The 20,826-nt window shown below is 43.5% G+C and overlaps 2 protein-coding genes across 2 annotated transcripts; both read right to left on the reverse strand.

The window, feature by feature from the left end:
- Positions 1-3,139: 3,139 nt before the first annotated feature.
- On the reverse strand, positions 3,140-4,351 carry LOC133893003 (ethylene-responsive transcription factor CRF2-like). The gene has a single exon (XM_062333984.1). The coding sequence runs from the start codon at positions 4,136-4,138 to the stop codon at positions 3,422-3,424; it is 717 nt and encodes a 238-aa protein (XP_062189968.1). The 5' UTR covers positions 4,139-4,351; the 3' UTR covers positions 3,140-3,421.
- Positions 4,352-13,889: 9,538 nt separating this feature from the next.
- LOC133892655 (uncharacterized aarF domain-containing protein kinase At5g05200, chloroplastic) lies at positions 13,890-19,107 on the reverse strand. The gene is made up of 10 exons (XM_062333548.1): positions 18,731-19,107; positions 18,299-18,441; positions 17,836-17,949; positions 17,289-17,477; positions 17,059-17,214; positions 16,134-16,399; positions 15,909-16,006; positions 15,476-15,654; positions 14,964-15,074; positions 13,890-14,298 (listed from the first exon to the last, which is right to left on the reverse strand). The coding sequence occupies exons 1-10, from the start codon at positions 18,912-18,914 to the stop codon at positions 14,119-14,121; spliced, it is 1,620 nt and encodes a 539-aa protein (XP_062189532.1). The 5' UTR covers positions 18,915-19,107; the 3' UTR covers positions 13,890-14,118.
- Between the last annotated feature and the right edge of the window lie 1,719 nt (positions 19,108-20,826).

Consider the following 20,826-nt stretch of genomic DNA (forward strand, 5'->3'; position numbering starts at 1 on the left):
ATGACAATAGCCTTGAATGAACATTGTGAATTCGCAATGCTCTGTACTCTTGCGAATTGTCGAATTCTCATATTTTCGATGCAGTCTAGTGGATCGGTGGGATGTTCAAATACTGTATTTTTAAATGAACAATCCGCTAAGTTTCATGCTACAAATTTGAGTTGTTAAGTGGATATCCATCTTTAATTGCCTGTATAATGATTTGGATGTGTTATATGAGCCATCCGATCTTGTTAAGTGGATATCCATCTTTAAATTGATTGTACGATTTTGGTTTATCGTTAACTGTGACATCCGATTACAGAAGTATCCGATGAACTCATACAGCCGATGTAGCTGATTACATGTGTAGCTGAAGTTGAACAGAGGCTTGAACTGGCTGATGTTGAAGAATCATTAGATAAGTTAGGCTTCAACTTCAACAAGTAGCTATATTTCCACACGAAACGGGTCTCTGAATTTCATTTTGATATTGAGCTACAGCCCGTCTTTTTCAAAGCTTGAAGGTACCTGGATATCGAGCCTAGGTCGGCCAGCTTCTTCCGTTGGAGCCTTTACCAACTGTCCTATAGCGTCATGAGCTCATGATATTATAAACTTGATCTTAATGATAATATAATAGCATAACCAGAAGTAGCGTAAATATATACAGTGCATTTTCGGTACTTTCATGCATGCAACATCCAAACACCAGCGAAATAGTGATGAAACACCCCAACAAAAAAAGAACATGTATGTCATGAGTTTATCAAGTACTATTGCAAAATAAAAAAACCACTCAAATAATAACGTAACTTATGATAAGATAAAACAATGAATTGCAGCTTTTAAAGAGTTTATATTCTTATATCTAATTTTTGGATTTCCTTTTCTACAATATTTTTCTTTATTATCCCCATGTTTTCTCAATACTCCCTCATTCACCTCTACTTGTTACTCTTACCATTTTGTTTGTTTAAAAATATTTTGTCACTTCACATTTCCTTCCCTTATCTCATGGTCACCTGTGCCGCTCAAATCATTTGAGTCATGATTCTATTGGGTACACAGTAAAGATAGTCGTCACGGATATCGCGATATCACAATCATATTCAAGAGTGTGGCAGTATGCTGGTTCTATTGGGTACAAAAGTTAATTGCCTTGATAATCGTGCAATCGTTACATGTGACAAGAAAGCTCAAAAGAGCAGATTAGCTGTGCTAGTTTTATATTTTTAGATTATTGGATCGATGCAAAACTAAAAAGATAAACTAAAAATTCACTCTCATATAGCTAATTTAAGAAAAATAAATAAATAAACCCAAAAATACTCACTCGCGTCCCTGACCTAGTGTCTCCCAGTCCCGTCCTCGGAATGCGTGATGACTTCATCACCCGCAGCACCTAGGGAAAGCTGGCACGATGGCGACGGCGGCGGCGGCGGCGGCGGCCGTCAATGTGTCGGACTTTACCGTGATAGGAAAACTTCGGTAGCTGATACCCAGACAAAACCCAAAAAGCTGCAACTTGACGACGCCTCTGGTTGTCTCCGACTGTCCAAGTTGGCCTTGATATTTTTGTGCCGGCCAGGGGATAAGGTGACGTCGCGAGTCCCAGCCACGCCCACAGGATGATGGGTGATGCAGAGCTGCAGCCTATGCAGGTCACTGAGAGCAGAGTTACTCCGTGCATGTAAACGAATATAAGGTCACGGAACCCTGTCATCCTGTGCAAGTGCAACGGTTTATCTGAGCTATATTCAAGCCATGTCACGCAGAATTTTCTGAGCATGAAAAATCAATACGTCCCTAGGCCAAAAGAGACAGCACAAGTCTTGTTTCAATGAGAAGTATGGTACAAAGTATACAAGGGTTAGTGATAAGTAGGGATACACATAGGTACCTAATTGATAGTTCTCGCTCACTGTTTAGTTCATTTTTTTCTTAACTTAGTTAAATAAGAATAAATCTTTAATTCATTTTTTTTTAGTTTTGAATCTGATCCAATGAGCCCAAAAAGTACCAAACTTGCATCGCTAGTGATAAGAGACAACTTAGATACAATTCCTGATCATCTGTTATCTTGTTTGTATATGATTGCATTGTATATGTTGTACCTTGTATAGCTCATAAAGGATGTGGTTGTTTTTTCTAGACAAGTTGTATTCCCATGAGTATGGGACGAAAAAGGTTCAAAAATGATTTGAAAAAGCATAAATTATTTCAGTTTTACATTTTCGCTCAGAAACAAAGTCTAACACTTAGACATGAGCAGCAGGAGATAGGCACACATCACAGAAAAAAAGTTCTTAAGGTCACAGGGGGCAAGCACACAGGCCACAGCACAACACTGGAATGTCTGAATATACCGGGAGGAGGCCTTCAAAACTGTTGGGCGCAACACACGAGTCACAGCAGGCTCGAGACAGAGAGTCGGGAGCCAGGAGGCCTGTTGGGTGGCCGAAGAAGCCTACATAGTGGCCGAAGGAATTCGAGAATTTCTATCAGAAATTACCAACCTAAAACTAAAGAACTCAGAAACTATTAAAAGTGGTCTAAATTGTTTTTGCTATCGTTTATATATAGTTTTATCGTTTGTATTCCTGTTTTTTTAAATATCATTTCCAGCTTCTCCGATAAAAAAATTCAAAAACATCTCTAAACTTCCAAATTTTACCATTTTTGTTTTTATCCCTATCCATGAGTAACTCTCATTACTTGTGTAAGCATATGTGTACACTAGGATTAAATGATTTATTGCTAGATGGAGAGAGATAAGGCAAAACATTAAATGTGTGCACCGTTCACGTTTGCTAACCGCGTTTTCAAGTATACTACTCCAAATGATGTTATTTTTTGCCAAATTTCGTGTAAAGTTAACACATAGCCTCCCTAAAAAATAGAAATTCAACAAATAGCTTGGGAGAAGATGCTTAGAAATCACAATTACTTTGGTACATAACAATTTATTGTAAAAAATACTATCAATTGCTATGAAGATGCTGCTGTAGTGAATCTCAACCACACATTTCGAATCCAATTAATCACAAGTACAGTAGCAAGTCTTAAACAAGTACTCCTGGCAGCCATTGACTGACATCAAACAAAAAACCACAACAGTGGCAGCAATCTTGACTCTGCCATTGATATCTCCACAACCTTGTTCAAACCGAAAATGTCAACACATATTATTTATTACACATCAGGGTTCATCAGATTTTACAGATCAGAGTTCATCTACTGCGATTATAGCAGCAGCATATGTACATCATCAGCATCAGTTCATGGAATCAGAGAAGTTACCGATTGTTCACATTACAATCGCCCACAATTACAGAAAGGGGAAACGAGATGGTAGTAGTAGTGGTTGTTCAGATGGATTGGTAGTACCGAATAGTGGTAGGGGGGTCGCGGCCTCGCGGGTGGGTGCTTGGTGGGAGTCTCAGGCGCGGCCGGCCTCCTCGGCGGCGGGGGTGCGGAGGGCGGGAACGCGCCCGCCGCAGCCCGACCGCTTCTTGCGCTTCCCCGACAGCAGCGCCCACACAGGCAGCGGCACGAAAGGCGGCTCCTGTGCGGAGGAAGCGACGACGCCCTGCTTCGCGCTTTCCGGCAGCGGTGGCAGCGGACGCTTCTTCGGCGGAGTCGGCAGAGTCGGCGGCGGCGGCGGCTTCTCACGCGGAGGTGGTGGCGGCGGGGGGCGCGGTGGCAGGGCCGCGTCGGGGCGGTGCGTAGGCGAAGGCGGCAGGTTGGTGGCAGAGCCGGGGCCGCGGATGCGGAGGCACGCGGCGTCGTATGCGGCGGCGGCCTCCTCGGCGGTGTCGAAAGTGCCGAGCCACACACGGCGGCGGCGCTGCGGGTCGCGAATCTCCGCCGCCCACCGCCCCCACGGCCGCCGCCGCACGCCCCTGAACCTCACGCCCTCCGCCTCCTCCTCCCCTCCTCCTCCAGCCCGGAGCAGCACGCGCCTGCGCTTCACGCTCCCTGCCGCCGCCGCAGCTGGAGCCGGCAAGCTCTCCTCCTCCTCATCCTCCTCCTCCTCGCTGGACGACGAGTCGGTGGCGTCCTCGTCGTGTACGATGATCCGCACGACGCGGCACCGGGCCACCTCCTTCGCCTCCCCCACCTCCCCGGCCACCGCGTCCTTCAGGCTAGGGTCCATCCCCACGCCTCTCCACGCTCTCTTCACCCCATAGACTTCCTCCGCACCGCAGCTTCAGCCCCCGATCGCGGCAGCCATGGACGCTCCTGAGTTAGGGTTAGGGTTTCGACCTAATTCCGGAAGCAATTGGTCGGCGGGCGCGGCGAATTTGGCAAGCGAGCGGGAAGGCGAAGAGAAATTGGGGACGGAAAAGGTGAGGGGAGGAGGGATGGCATTAAGTTGAACAGACCAAGGGCATTACGGTAATTTGAAGGTGTTAGTTCCTTGCAAGGAATCTCCTCTTCGGGGCTGAAGATGCCCACGTGGCGGGGTGATGGCCGTGTGGGGCATGTTGGCTTCGGGAGAAGGGGAAACGGCAGGAGAGGAGACGGGCGAGGGCGGAATGACGGGACTACCCTTGGTCGGCATCGGGAATATTCGCTTGGGTTCAAAATTCAAACGGGGTAAACTTGGTTCAAGCGAGGTAATCGTTTCTGGAAGCTACTGAAGCTGGGCTGGGCTGGGCCAGGCCCCAGACTGATGACGGCAGTTTCAACTTGTGCATCAAGTAGTACCGGCAATTCGTGTGCATCCCCGGAAAAGAGAAGTGTTGGAATGTGAGGGCATGTGTAGAGGTGTGATGTCAGCTGTCTATAACCGTGGGCACTTAGGATTTTAGAATGATATTGAAGACTTTAAGTAATTTGTAATTGCACATGTGTTTTATATTTATAGAATCAATTTAAAATATAGTAATGTATCGAATATAAATATTAAATGTTTAGTATAAAAGATAAATAATAAAAGATTAAATGTATTTTTAGAATGTATGGAAGATAAATATTTGATGTTTAGATATGAAAGGTAATTAATGTGAGATTAAATATTTTTTGAAAGGAGGAACTAGAAGAATTTTTGTACGATGATCATTTAATCAACTCGATTGAACGATAAAAATTATTCTATTTTATTATAACTCGTGTATTTTATAAAAATATAGATATAGAAGAAAGAAGGTTATCTCTTGAGCAAGAGGCAGCCCGTAGCAGTGTAGCACAGAAACAAAGCTAATTGTCTCTTATACTACATTTATTATGGGCTAGTGCTAACAGACTATAGGTTGTACAAGTCATCTTTCAAGCTTCTCTAGATGACAGGGACCAAACTAATTGTCTCTTATACTACATTTATTATGGGCTAGTGCTAACAGATTATAGGTTGTACAAGTCATCTTTCGAGCTTCTCTAGATGACATGGACCAAACTACATATAAAGACAACTCTAATGGTTATAGATAATAGTTAATTTTTATTACTATAGTGTGCAAAGAGAAGAGAATTAAGTAAGGGTGGAGATAAAGCTAATATGGAGAAAAATCTTGTTCAAGTGAAGGAGAATCTTAAAGAACTAGCTCTTAAATAAGAGAAAATAATAGATAATTATAAGTATTAATGAGGTATAATAAATTAAAAATATAATCTTTTAGAAATATGTAAAAAAAATAAGAGATAGCAACTAGAAATAACAACTAAAATACCCTAACTGATGTGTCAACTGAACTCCATGCGTTGGTTGTCATGTTTGATAAAGCACGATTACCGACACATTACGATTTTTTATATTAGAAGGTCGAAATAAATAAGCAAACTAGTACAATAGTAAATTACTATCTTGTGTTTGGGGCCTCAACTTGCAAGGCGGGTGGGAGCATAACAGAAAATTAGGAATTAGGAATTGCGCATGGACAACTGTGCGTCAAAATGTAAATCAATAAATTGATGAAAAATAGTATTCATGTTCTTTAAAGAAGTACAAGCATTAGTTCTCAAACATGGTGACGGTATTCTTATTTCCTTAAAAAAAATAGTACCCGGTTCCTTCTAGAAACTCGTGTTTGTTTCAGGCCTTAAAATGATATTGAGTTCTATTTAAGAGTTTTGTTAGGACCAAAATCACAACACAGTTGTTAGGGAAAACTTTCCAACAAGAAAGAAATAAGTGATGGTGTCCCCCAAATGAGCTTGAGAGCTCATGACCACTTAGGGTCTTTATATATATATATATATATATATATATATATATATATATATATATATATATATATATATATATATATATATACATATATACATATATACATATATACATATATACATATATATATATATACATATATACATATGTATACATATGTATATGTATACATATGTATACATACATATGTATATGTATACATATGTATACATATGTATATGTACATATATATATACACACATATATTACGATTTATACCATTACATATGGTTGGGCTAAATCTTTGTATGGGTCTATTCCTGAGCTATTTGGGCTATCCCCTAACTTTACTCCCTCAGGTGTAAGCTCCTAAGCATGATGAGCCTGCAACTACAACTAAGGATGGCCCTTAGCCTATCAGAAATAGGAGCATCTACTCTAACAACCCATAACACTGATACGTCTCGTTAAAAACTCCAGCCTAAAAATCCAATGGGAAAAAGGGCATGGAGAAAAGAGCGCGTAGGAGGCCGAAGCCTAACAAAGTCGAAGGAGCCGCATCACTCAAAGTCTTGCAATTGTGACAAGGATGAAGGCGTAAAATCGAAGCCGAAGGAGTCGCACTCCCACATGCCAACGTCAGTGTTGACGAGGTATAGCGTAGTCAAGATCGAAGTCACCGACGTAGCCGAAGGAGTCATCGGCTAGTCCCACGGCCTGGCGGAGTCTACGGCTATGGAGCCTACCAAAGCCGAGGGAATTGCACTCCTTCCAGCGTACTCCTGAGTCAGCAAGGCCTGGTGAAGTCAAAGTCGCTAACATAGTCAAAGTCGAAGTCACTGAAGTAGTCGGAGGAGCCGAGTGGAGTCGAAGTCGACGAAGCCGAAGGAGCCGCACTTCCTCTGGTGTGCTCTGTTGATGACAAAATGGAGCAGAGTCAACATCGAACAAGCCAAGGGGATCAAAGTTGACAAAGCCCTATGAAGTAATCGGTGAAGCTCACCAGGGTTGAAGGCGTCGCAACCCCGGGTGTATTTAGCACCTTCAGGAGTACCTGACGAAGCGTACGGGTGTCAAAGATGAGCCAACACCCTTGATGAAGTCCCTATGCCTAACGAAGTCTAAGGAGAGTCGTGGCGACAAGACTTGACAAAGTCAAAGACGAAGACAAAGAGTGGTGGCAGCGCTCAGTGAAACTGAGTGCATGCTCCCTTGTCGACGAAGCTTAGCATAATCGAAGGAAAGCCGCAACAATGAGTCTTGGAGCCATACTCCCTCAGGCCTACTCCGGTATTGATGAATTCTGGCATGGTCGATGTTGAGCTGAAGCTTTCGAAGCAGAACCGAAGTGTTTATCGAGGTCAAAGTAGAGTCGAAACCTCCATTGAAATGGGGCTAAAGCCTTTGTTAAAGTCAAAGTTGAGCTGGAGCCTTTGACGAAGCGGAGGTCAAGCCATAGCCATCGACAAAGTGAAGTCAAAGCTGAAGTCTTTGACGGAGCGGAGTCCACTCCTGGCGGTGAGGCTCGACCAAGGCGCAAGCAGAGGACAGTTGTGGCACCCAATGATGCTGAAGGAGTCGCACTCCCGTAGAAGACTCTTGTCCAACACAATGGTTAAATTTGGACAATGTTATAATGTTGGTCGCTAAACCCCATATTACCTCCTACTCCCTCTTTTAACCAGTGATGTAGGACATACTAAGCACCTCCATTAATGTTTAACGAAGCACGGTGTGGTCGAAGTCATCAATGCCTAGGACGTAGTACTCTAGGGTCGCTGAAGTTGGGTGGAGCTGAGGTCGATGAAGGTGAGGGAGTCATACTCCCTCATGCGTGCTTTAGTTGTGATGACAAAGCCGAGGAACTCGTACTCCCTATGGCACACTCTGGTGGTGTCGGAGCTTGGTGAAGCTGAAGTCGACAAAGCGAGGGAGACGCACTCCCTCAAGCATGCTTTTGAAGTGACGATGTGAAGCCAAAATTGTCAGAGAACAAGCTTCACACTTCTCATGCCTCAGGCGTGCTAGAATCGACGAAGGCATGATTGGAGCTCAGGTCGTCAAAGCTCCCCCTCGAACATGTTGAAGTGTCAAAAGGGTTGCGGTGTGGCTGAAGCCGATAGAAGCGTGGCAGGGCCGAGGCTGACGAAGCGTTCCCTCAGGCACATTGAAGTCGACGAAGGTGCCAAGAGCCAAGACTGGTGATGCATGCTCTCACGTATCCTGGAGCCAATGTAGATAAATGTTTCAACAGGATTACAATCACAAAGCCATTTGAAGTCTAAAGTGTTGAAGATGTGATGGACCAAGAGGCCAAAGCCAAAACCCAAATTCGCCTGTATAGCTGAAGACATTGTTGATTGGTATAGCTGAGGGAGTCCTCGGTCGAATCCGTCGGCCAGATGGAGTATGTGGTGGCAGAATCCAACATCGCCAAAGAGGTTGTACTCCCTCCGTCGTGTTCCAGTGTCGACGAAACATGTCAAAAATTTTGGTGACGCTGAAGGCGTAAATCTTTCCTAATATCCCATAATGGTGATGGTACCCAGTGAGCCAATGGAGTTGTACTCCCTCTAGTATATTCCATAGCCTACAAAGCTTTGACGGAGTCGAGGTCATTTATGAAGCTGAAGATGAAATCAAGCTGAAGCTTTCATCGAATGTCAAAATAGGGTTGAAACCTTTGTCGAAGTAGGGTCAAAACCTTCATTGAGACCAAACTCGAGCCATGGTGGCAACACTTGGCAGAATCAAAGTTTAAGTCAAAGGCGTTGCATTCCCTTAGGTTTGCCTCGCACACCCACGAACCCTGGCACGTTCGAAGGTGTAAGCGAAGTCTCACTGACTGTCTAGACTGCAGCCACAAAGCCACTTGAAGTCCAAGGTGTTGACGATGTGGTGGGCCGAAAGGTCATAGCCAATGTAGGCACTTGGAAACAAGGGAGTTGTACTCCAGAGTCGATGAGGCTGAATGAAGCCAAGGTGGCATACTCCGGTGGCAGCGAAGCCTGACACACCCAAAACCGACAACAAAGATGAGGGACTTGTACTCCCTCTGGCATACTTAGGTAGCGACAAAACTCCCCCCCCCCAGCGTCCGAGTGACGCCTGGTGGAGTCAAGATTGGCAAAGGCAAAGTCGTAGGGATGTCCACTGCTCAGCAGCTTCAATGATGCTCGATGAAGGCGAGTGAGTCAAATTCATCAAAACACTATCCTAGGTGCACTGAAGTTGATGAAGCATTGAGCTGATTCCATGTTGACAAAGCACTCTCTGGCACAACGAAGTAAACGGAGGCCTGCATGGAGTCAAAGTAGACGGATACTCCCTTCAATGCCCTGAATTTAGCGAAGGCACGCTCGGACCCCAAGTCAACGAAGCACTCCCTCAGATGGTCTGATGATCACTACATTTATTAGTCAATCAAATTGGAACCAATTTGCCATACCTTTGTGTCTAGGGACCTAAAAGCCTAGGCTTCATCAACCTTTGTTTGGCTACCTTTGGCTCTTCCTCTAGGATCATGGCTACATATTTCTATGAAGAATCTAGACAATTTTTCAAGTAGACACCTGCATTCAGACATATTGGCAACTCCATCTAATGATTCAGTATGGTAACCGATCGTCCTTGTTTTTGACCAGCAGTGATGGATCCAAATTTTTTTGAAATGGTGTGTCTTTTCTAATACGACATGTTATATGCACTATATCACAAGCAATGGTCATCTAGACGCTAGATGTAGGCAGTCAGGCACCCCACTAGTGACTAGGCTGTCTAGATAGTGACGAGACGATCTATACAATTTTGTATTGTAGCAGTAAAAATGCAAACATATATATTTTCAAGTGAGATTCGAGGCATACCTTTCAAAGATGAATGAAACTTCAATTATCTATTGTCCTCTAGTTCATCGATCAATAATCATCATAATATAGAAGAAGTAAAGCAGAGCACGCACATCACACACACAAGGAGACAACGCCCAGACTACGAGTGTTGGACCAGTGCCTGGGCCAGCCATGGCGACCGCAGCACAGGTTGCCGGAGTGCGCCATCTGAGGGGAGTAGAGCTAGAGCATAGATATGGTGAAGGAGCATACATATATCTGGGATTAGAGCTAGTACATGTCCACCTTAGGGGATTTGCGGAGTGGAGGTGTGACTGTGCAGGCGCGAGCGACGGTGTGGGCGTGTCAGCAGGCGATGGCTTGGATGAGGCCAGGGGCTCATGTGACATTGCAAGTGAAGGTGATGGCATAGGTGCACAGGGGGCTACAACTGGCACCACCACCACAGATGAGAGGAGATAGTCAAAATTTGGTCCTGCGCACAGCCAAAACAAGACGTTCACAAACTCTGCATGCCAAGATGACTGCCAAGTCGCGTCCAGCCATCGTCCAGATTCACTGACTAGTCTATCTTTGACCAGAGTTGACCATCTAGATGGTCTAGTCGTCTAGAGTTGCGTCTAGGCCCTAGACTAGACACTGAGGCTTCGACTAGCGACTAGTCATCGTCTAGATGCGCTAGACGATCGTCTACACGGCCATTGATCACAAGTCCAATGAAATTAAGAATAAAATTAAGAAAAATGTAATACAAATTGTTCAAATAAGAGTACCAGTTGGTTTTACATGAATATAAATTGCAAAGTATCTAAACAATTACATCTTTCCTCTTCATATTTGGGAAAAGTTTATTTTTTGTCCCTCAACTATCGTTACGGTTTAATTTCATCATTCAACTCCAATACCAGAAATCTTTCATCACCTAACATTTAAAACTGTCCATAACTAGTTCCTCGACCTATTTTAGAGTGGTTTTGCACACGTGGTGCTGCTGACTTGCATCCCGTGTGGTCTAACCATGCTGACTTAGCCTCTCCCAGATTAGGGCCCACCTGTCAGCCTCTCCTTCTTCTCCCCCGCCGTTGCTCGTGTCTACGCCCTGGCCAAGATTGGTCGCCTGCCTCCATCGCCAAGGAAGAGGGCCAGAGCCCCTACTTCACTGAGGCCCTAGCCACCGAGCCGGTCACGCTGCCCTACATGTCAGAACCCACCATGCCATGGTTTGGTGGCGCCGGCCAGTGTGACCCATCACCATGGTGCTACTACTGTCGCCGCTCAAGTCATCCCTGCTACCGCCCGTCAAAGCAGAGGGCTGGAGGCCCTTGCTACCCTGCTGCTACCCGTGGAGGAAGACGAAGGGGGGAGGCAGAAGACATGTCACCGCTTGGTCTATGACCTGGCCAAGACTGGTCGCCCGCCTCCATCACCAAAGATGAGGGCCAGAGCTGTAGAGATCCTACTGCACCAGGCCCTAGCCACGAAGCTAGTCACGCCACCCTGCTGGTCGGACCCCTTACTGGCTGGCCGCCGTGCGAGGCCTTGTGGTTGCTGCCTTGCTGGCTGCCCACTCTTGCCCCCGCTACCGCTTGTAGATGGGAAGAGATGGAAGAGGTGGGCAGAGCCTTGTTGCTGTTGTCGCCCATGGAGCTACCCGTTCATTAGCAGATACAATTCATCATGCTCGCGTCATTTGGCCAACCAATGTTATCAACGTCGTGGGTCAGTACTTCATGCCTTCTCTCTCTCCCTCTCTCTCTCTCTCTCTCTCTCTCTCTCTCTCTCTCTCTCTCTCTCTCTCTCTCTCTCTCTCAGCCTGGCTGTGCCATCGTAGCCGATGCTCCAGTCGTGCCGTGGTGTTGTCTTTTCTTGCTTCGTGCTAGGCCCAGCCTTCGTGTCGTTACACAATGGAGGTTGTAGCTGTACCGGCCATCGCGTCGTGATTCCATGATCTGGCCACAGTCACCGTTGAGGTAGCCATCACTGCCTCCCTGGTGGGCTCCAACCAATAAGGCAGCGTGGTTGGCTCGGTGTCTAGAGCCTCGACACAGTGGGGGCTCTGGCTCTCTTCTTCGGCGACGGAGGCGTGCATGCGGTCTTGGCTGGGGCGCAGACCCGAGCGGCGGCGAGGGAGAAGAAGAAGAGGCTGACAGATAGGCCCTAATATGGGAGAGGCTAAGTCAACATGGTCAGGCCACGCAAGATGCAAGTCAGCAGTGCCACGTGTGCAAAACCACTCTAAAATAGATCAAGGAATGAGTTCCGAACGGTTTTAAATGTTAGAGGATGAAAGATTTTTGGTATTGAAGTTGAAGAGTGAAAATTAAACATTAGCGATAGTTAAGGGACGAAAAATAGACTTTTCCTCATATTTGAGACCTACATGGCTACAAACCAAACTATCAGAGTCAAACTATCAAGTAATTCAATAGTTCAGAATTTAAGAATTTAATAGGAGCAAGATGTGATAGTTTGCTATTCAGAATATGTTTGCTATGTTTTAAGCAAGAATTCAACAGACCATATGTTTGCTATTCAGAATTCAGAAATCAAACTAAGTAGTAAGTAACTATGACTATCAATCAAATACTATGACAGTTCAGAATTTAGAAATCAATCTAGCTCTGCCATTTGATTTATGATTTTGATTGATGCTATTAAGAATTCAACAGAGAATCCTAGACTATGAGTACCAATCAAATGCTTTCAAAATCAAGTAATCAAACTAACTACTAGCAGTGTAGACCATGGGCGACTGGTCGTGGCGCATGGGCTGGGCACCGAGTCATCGACCACGGCAGCCAACACGGTCGCATGGGAGGGCACCAGGGCTACGGCTGACGGTGGCTAGAGGTAGCGGAGCAACGCTGGAGATTGGAGATCTGAGAATGCTTAGAGCGGCCTAGTAGCCAAGCCAGCACTCCAGTCTCTGGCGGGGCAGGAGCAGCTGAGGCATCAAGGCACAATGACTGGCGAGCGAGCATTGGAGTCGAGCGACTCTGGCTAGTCGGTCCGGCGAGGCGGTGACTCCGATTCGAGCGGTGGAGCCTAGAGCTAGAGGCGCGAGCAAGGCGGCTAGGGCTAGGACGAGCATGGGCGTCTTCCTGAAATAGAGAGTTAGGGATGGAAGAGTTGAGCTAGACCAGATCCTGAGATCTAGGGGATGGAATGGAGAGTTAGGGATGGAATGGTGCTCTAATTTTTTTAGGTGGGCATCGGCCCACCTGGTGACCCCCTTGATCCACCCCTATCGACCAGAAGAAACTCCAATACCTATTACTTGACTTGTAACCCCAAATTTTTTGCACATGATGAAAAATGTAATTGCATCGGTGAACATGGGCGGATTCACTGTGGGGGCGGAGGGGGCTCAAACCCCCTATCCCTTGGGCGCACATGAGAGCTCTCCAAAGTCACCTTTCAATTTTTGGGTATGAAAGGGAATGAAGAAGAGAAAAAAAAAACATGAAGAGGAAGAAGAAGAGAGAGCCTCCTACTTAGTGGCTTTAGATCCACCACTGCTGGTGAAGTGTTCCAAAGCCAGGTGTCGATCATCTGTTGCAACTGATGGACCGATTGATGCTCAGTCAATGTCACGTTAGCTGATGGTGTAGGCGCGGCATGAATCCTCAACGAGCATAGCATGGTTTTCTTAGAACACCCAGACTATCTGGAGGCCTGTAAATTCAATTTTCGAGCTACTGAAAGTTCATCAGATCAGGATGATTCGGTTTTGTGCAATCAGTGTGCTTCTGCGTCTGTTATTGTCTTATTGAAGCTTGGAAGACTTCTACACAAGTAGAAGTGTAAAACAACGAAAATAGCAGACTGGTTGCTGAAATGGAAAATTGTAAACATTACCACATGCATGTAAAATATGAAATTTTAACTAGAAGCTAAGACATCACCAGTTCAGTCTACTAAAATTTACTTTGATCGTGACATACAGCTTTTGACATGTTGCCTAGTTGCTATGGCATAACGCCAAATTCCACAATATGAAGAAGTGTACAAGATTCCTTGTATGTGGTTCATTTCTATGCTGGTCTGGCAAAACTATATACAGTATTCGGTCGCATGAGCTTGCTAACTATCGCTTCATTACAAGAACTTCTCTAGTATATGACTATTGAGGTAGCGCTACTGAAATTGATTCGTTCTTCTGGGTTGTCGATCGGTGGTGATGTTGATTCTCTCGTCTCGCAGCATGTTCATGCTGGGAGCCAACAATCTTGTATAACGATCAAAATACAAAAGCTGCTTCATGAGAAGAGCAAACTCCCGAGGAAATTTCAGCCCATACGACTCGCTAACCCTAACCTGGGAGATGCAGTAACAAAAATGTTAGCCTTCGTTTTTATTTCTTTTCTTCCAGAAACAAAATATACTGGCATAGGAAAACTCATGAAAGTACGCCAAATAAACCAAATCATCAACAGTGCTATTCAAATTTCAAATAGCAACACACCCACATCAAGCACAACTATTGCAATGATGAAAGATCATAGATATACAAATCAGCTAATCCTCGGCTTCATCATGACAGCAAGCGAGAGAGTCCAGGCATTTCCAGTCTGAACTACAAAGCAGAGGGCCACAATGCAATGTGAAATCCGCTCCTGAACCCAAAAGATTTCAATATGTCCACACATCCGCCAAACTACAAAAAGGAAAGCAAGAAAGCTTCTGCAGGACAGAATACTAAGTACTAACAGTGTGAAAAATACAGTGTTTCCCTAGGCGCTAGTTGGGTGGTAGATCAGAGCTAGCACCTAACCGGCGATTAAGCATGTTTAGGTGGTCACCTTGGTGGACCTAGGTGGGCAAGGCGGCTAGGCGAGGTGGTGTTGCCAAGGTGGGCTAGGAGGATGCCTTGGGCAACACTGGAGAAATAACAGTTCACAGCTTATTATCCTATATAATCTTTTGCTTACAGTAGTACCGTTTGTCTGTTCTAGACAGAAACACGGAAGAAAGTAGCTCACCAGATCAAGAAATAGTGCATTCATCTGTCTCTCGTCAAGGACAACATTAGCAGATACGGCTGTAGCATCAGGTCCTCTTGCTGTTGCGACTATGATTTCAGTATCCAAGTCCTGCTTTATAAATGAGAAAGTATTAGTGTATTTATCTGTGCTCAATAAACTAGTAAATCATTGGATGTCCAGTACAACAGAGCTTAAAGTAGCAAGTAACTTCAGAAATACAGAACTAGACACATAAAATTTCTGTGCAATAGTTACCTATAATTTGCATCTTAATTGAGATGCAACAACTGTGACAACAGTAGATCCCAAAAAAAAGGTGACAACAGTAAGATCAGGTTTGCTATGGCATTAACTTATACAGTTCTAGCAAGATGTTCCCCGTAAAAGAGCACATCACCGACAGTTGATTTAGGCCTCTCAGAAGAAGGTTTATCAAGCCTTTTTCTCCTCAAAAAGGTTGATCAGGCCATCGGGATATCAAATATCCAACTACTGTTGGGAAACATTACCTGTATTGATGAGAATATCTTTCGCAGGTCCTCTGCAAATTCATTAATATTTATATCCTTCCCTGTAGCACCCATCTCAGAAAGGGCAGAAGCCATAGCATTGTAATCCTCAGTTGCAAAAGAAGCCAGAAAGACCTCCATAGCAGCCCAAGTCCTTGGAGATATTCGACCAACAATTCCTGTAAAGTATTAACTAATGTAACTATACTTTGTTTAGCATTATATTATGTCTTTACAGTAATGAAGAAAGTACCAACCAGAAACTAGCATGATACCACAGTCAACCTAGAGTATTAGGAATTTTAGTGTATAACAAGGTAAAAGTCCACCCTCAGTTGTGTGATGCGATCCATGTTCTGTTGCATTTTTCAATATAACTGACCAATAATCAGGCAACGTGAAGACAACTACTGGGAGAACTGTTAAAGCATACCGAAATCGATAAATCCAATTCTCCCATCACGGAGCAACCATAGGTTTCCTGCATGCACGTCTGCATGGAAGGATTCACAGGATATCAAGCTTCCAAACCTGCGAATTTTGTGCATTTTTCAAAATGCTTAAACCATGGCTCGACTAAGTTCACAGAAGGAAAGATTATAAAAAATGATGGTGTATGATATATCACAAGATAAAGTGAGGCAGCTGTGGAGCTTACCAGACATTAAGGGCAGTGACTAAAGTCAACTCAGGATCAGGAACAAGAGACCTTATTGAATCAAGATCAGTAAGTGGAACACCATACAATCTTTCCATAGTCAGCACACGTTTTGTGCTACAGTGCTGGTACACAAATGGAGCTTTTGCCTGCCTGTCAAATCCCATTGCATCTATGTAGCTCTGAAAGGCCTGAATATTTGCAGCCTCTTTTCTAAAATCAACTTCTTCGAGCATTGATTCCTTTATATCCTTGACAATAGCTACCTATAATAAAACATTTTAGTAAAGATAACATTTGTTAATTATATACTTTGCAGTTTGTCTAACTCATTGAGTGACAACACAAAAGTTGAAACTTAAAAACTTAGCAAAATATGAATGCGAATTTCATAATGCCATATGGGATGTCCCCAACCAAGATATGTATGAACTAGAAAAGTGTTCCTGTATTTCTCATTATACAGAGCAAGTTATTACATGGTTAATTTCCTCCCAGACACAACCTCAATATTTATTATGCTCCTCCATGTAATATCCGTTATTCACCATCCTATTCAATGGTCCTAATCTAGGTATGTTTATCATGTATACTTACTACTTGATGCACCTAAATGTACTAACTCTAGCACAATGCACAGTTTAGTAATTGAACTCAGCTACATGATTGTCTGAATACAAATCCAAACCAACAGTGTTAAAGAACTAGTATATTGAAAGATATGCCCACATGCTCCAATAACCACTTGGTTCAGCAATTGTCTTGTACAAAATAAAATATGGTTCACTGCAGATAAATTATTCTTGCTTCATAAAAGAAAGAAGAAAATTAAACGAGGAATCAGTATTTTAACGACAATTTTTTATGCCATGAAAGAGTCAAGTATATTGTTGGATATGAACTTCATCATTAGGAGATCATTTACCAATGATGTCCTTTGTAGTTCAGGGTTTAGGAACTCCAAGACACGAGCAACAACATAGATAAAATTCAGATCAGCAACCAAAGTATCTTCAATACCAGACTTTAGAACTTTAATCACCACATCCTTCTGAGAGCTCTTCAACCTAGCCCCATGAACCTGGATGACAATGGATTGTCTCAATTTTTCCACAGAAGACTGCACAATGTAATTCAAAAGAACCCAAGAGAAACCTGTGCTATTGAGGCAGAGGCTATTGGCACTGGATCAATGTATTCATATACACTATCCAATGGCCGCTGTAACTCCTCACGCAATATTGACTCAATCACATCATATGGGACAGCTGGTGCCCGATCAAAGCAGTTCTGGAATTCCTCAACATATTCTGCAGGAAACAAAGTTGGTGCAGATGCTATGAACTGCACCATCACACAATCAGTTGAATATTCATGCCCAAATAATCAGACTCCATTCCCTCACACACCCTTAAAGACCACCCCAGAAAAGGTCACATGTTGCTCTAGATTGTCATCTGCTACCCTTTGGAACTCTAACACAGGTCTATTGAGCAACTGAGTGTGCGAATTTGCATCATCGGCCGTTACAATCTATTTGGACCCTTTCTTTCATTTTCCATGTACACATACTCCAACTAAGAATGTCATCAATTCAACTTAAACCACATAGATAATTATGAAATATAAAAAACATTCTATTGGTTATCTAATACATCACAGGTTGCAGTCCGTCATAGTACAAAGTATGATGATCCCTTACCTGACCTAGCTTGATATAAGTTGCACCCATGCGCTCAAAAAGCCTTCTAAGGTAACGAGGAGAAAGCAAACCAAGCCGCATCTGATCTGGAATTCCTGCTGATGCGTTAGCTGTCTGCATCAGATTAACAGCACAATATTACATCTCTGTTGAAATCAAAATCACTGATAGCAACTACCTAAGTTAGATCAAAGTCACTCAAAACTTAACCTCAAGCTAACCCACACAGATGAAATCCTACTTCAGACCCAACCCTACTAATGCCCCTTACAAGCTAACCAGTTCAACTAATCTGCACTTCAACAGCCTGACGCTGATCCTACCACACTCCACTATGACTATTTGAGCCTTCAACATACAAGTGTTATTATCTCTCTTTTGGGGGCTACAAGAGCATACGCATTTAAAATCACACCAAGATTTCAAAAGACAAAATACAAGGATAAAAAGAGAAAATTCGCACCTTTGAGAAGTCGTTTAGCCACTCCCCACCAACCCCAAGCACAGCTTGGATCCCTTGGGCCATCCTGAAAGCACCTCGAGGCCCCGTATTAATCGACGTTTGGAGAAGGTCCTCAACTAATTTAGGCAATTCACCAACTCTATCTGCATTGGGAGAACAAAATGAAGATCCAAAAGCTAAATTAAGAAGGCCGAAATCCGCACATTCATCCCCAGATAACTTCGCAACTGAATTTCCTTAGAACTACCCGTCCACCCAACAGAACAAAAAAAAAAAATCAACAACCACCTCAAACTAATTCTAACTATCTCCGTTCCACATCACTCTCCCTCCAAGCTAATTAGTTACGCCGCACGCTCACTGAACCGTTTCGCAGAAGACGAGATATTCCAACCGGTAATTACGTAAGCGACCATGTACCAAAAGGTTTACCTTGGAGGCGAGTGGAGAAGTCCTGGGCCTGGGAGTAGCGCGCGAAAACCCTAACCCCGGCCCCGGCCCGCCTCCGCCCCTCCCGTCCACCCCCAATCCTGGCCCTGCCCACCGTGGGGAGGCGGTGGTGGTGGTGGAGGAGAAGAGGGGAGCGCGTGGCGGCGCCTCTCACGGTCGCCGCCATCGGTGGGTAGGTGGGTGGCTCGCCGGCGTCGGGAACGAAGAGGAGATAGGCTGTGCGGTAGTGGCTCTCCTCCCCGGTTGTCCACGCGCGCGTGCGAAGTGTGAAGGTGCTGTGGGTCCGGTTCGGAGCCCGATCCGTAACAGGTGTACGGGTGGAGGAGGTGACACGTGTACCCGTGAGTGGCCTCGCTTGTGCTCTGGTTCCCCCCCCCCCCGGGCCAAGTAGACAACGGGCAACGGCGTTGCCGTCGCGTGATATTCTTCACAGGTTCGTCCCGCGTGATATTCGTCCCGATCACGATCCTCCTGCCTCTCAATTTCGAGGAAAGGGATGCATAAAAGTTATTCTAAATATTTTCAAAATTAAAAAAATAAAACAAAATAGAAGTACTAGGGAAGATCTTCGGTGCATCTAAATCATTCGATACAAAAGTACAAATATTGATTCTCATCTGTCTCATCCTGATTAGAATATAACTCCTCGTACCATCCTATTTGATAAGCGATTTTTAAATAATATTATTTTATTAAAAAATTATAAAAATATTATTTAAAATGAAAAATTTATAGAAATATATGCCAATTGGCACTTCAATTGTTAACTAGCCACCTATGGGCAATTGAAGCGCCGACATCCCATTTGACACACACGTGGAGGCATATCAGCATACTAATTGCTGACATCATATGTCCCGCAGATGATATTCATTGAAAACTTTATAACTTTTTCCTTGATCTCAGATAGAGATAATCTTTATATTAAAATTATACTTATTGATGATATCTACAACTTTATAGTTAAACACTTTTTCATTTGAATCTGTTTAGATGCTCAAAAAGTAGTTATAAATTCAGATATAAATAGATTCAAATAAAAAAGTATTCAACCACAAAGTTGTAGATATCGTCAATAGATATAATTTTAATATAAAAACCATCTCTATCCAAGATCATATGAAAAAGTTATGAATTTTCTTTAAATATCATCTGTGGGACACATGACCTATTGACAATTGATGTGCTGATAGGTCCTTGACGAATTACATGTCGGCTATCCAGTTGTTAACAAAAGATTAGTCGGTACTCCGATTACCGATACATAGCTAGTCGGCAATTGAAGCGCTGACTAACACCTATTTTTGCAACTTTTATATTTTGAATATTATTTTTGCATTTTTCTAATAAAATAATATTATTTTAAAAAAGATTTTTCATTAATTTCTGATGGGGCCGCACGTGGGTTTTATGCAAATGATGTCTGTGAGATGATGGGAGGAAAAGATACCTTCATATCAGAATTAGATGGGAATTAATGTTTACATATTTACACTGAATGATTTGTTTGTACCGAAAATTTTCACAAAATACTGATGTCACTCAAAGTTGTCTTTTGCTAGTGATCTTTCCAAGATGAGTCTGCCGTGGCCTTCGTCCCTCTGTCGTCTCTCCGTGACTCCATCTCTCCTCATCTCTTTAACACACTCCGATCACTATGCTGGAGTGTCATTCATCTCGAAACGTTTTGGGCCACCAAGTACCGTCATCCGTGTCTATCCAACTTTAGGTCAAACGACGTTGCTAGTTATGGGGAAGCACCCTTCGCTAGTGTTGACCATGTACAAATCCTTGTGTCACCAAAAATCCAATGTTAATGCAAAAATATGATGCATTTGATGTGGCCCTAAGGACATAGAATCCATACTCGCTTGTTTGTTTCTTCCATTATTTTTTATTTTCTTCTCATTTAAGAATACGTATAGTCAAACAATATAAACTTTGATAATTAATATATAATAAATTGTTATGATTTGTCACATAGAAATAGTATTAATAAATTTATTTTGGAAATACTTTCAAATGATTATAGATTAATAACTTTTAATAACAAATGCTTGTATTAAAGACCGTATCGA

This window comes from Phragmites australis, chromosome 15, assembly GCF_958298935.1.
Source record: "Phragmites australis chromosome 15, lpPhrAust1.1, whole genome shotgun sequence".
In the NCBI taxonomy this organism is placed as follows: domain Eukaryota; kingdom Viridiplantae; phylum Streptophyta; class Magnoliopsida; order Poales; family Poaceae; genus Phragmites; species Phragmites australis.

What these genes read in the sequence shown, in the direction of transcription:
- LOC133893003 (XM_062333984.1), bottom strand. Translation starts at nt 4,138, where the DNA reads ATGGACCCTAGCCTGAAGGACGCGGTGGCCGGGGAGGTGGGGGAGGCG.
- LOC133892655 (XM_062333548.1), bottom strand. Translation starts at nt 18,914, where the DNA reads ATGGCGGCGACCGTGAGAGGCGCCGCCACGCGCTCCCCTCTTCTCCTC. An exon ending in AATTGGATTTATCGATTTCG is followed by an intron (nt 15,655 to 15,908) that starts GTATGCTTTAAC and finishes AATACTTTACAG; the next exon opens with GAATTGTTGGTCGAATATCT. An exon ending in ATGCACTATTTCTTGATCTG is followed by an intron (nt 14,299 to 14,963) that starts GTGAGCTACTTT and finishes TGCATCTCCCAG; the next exon opens with GTTAGGGTTAGCGAGTCGTA.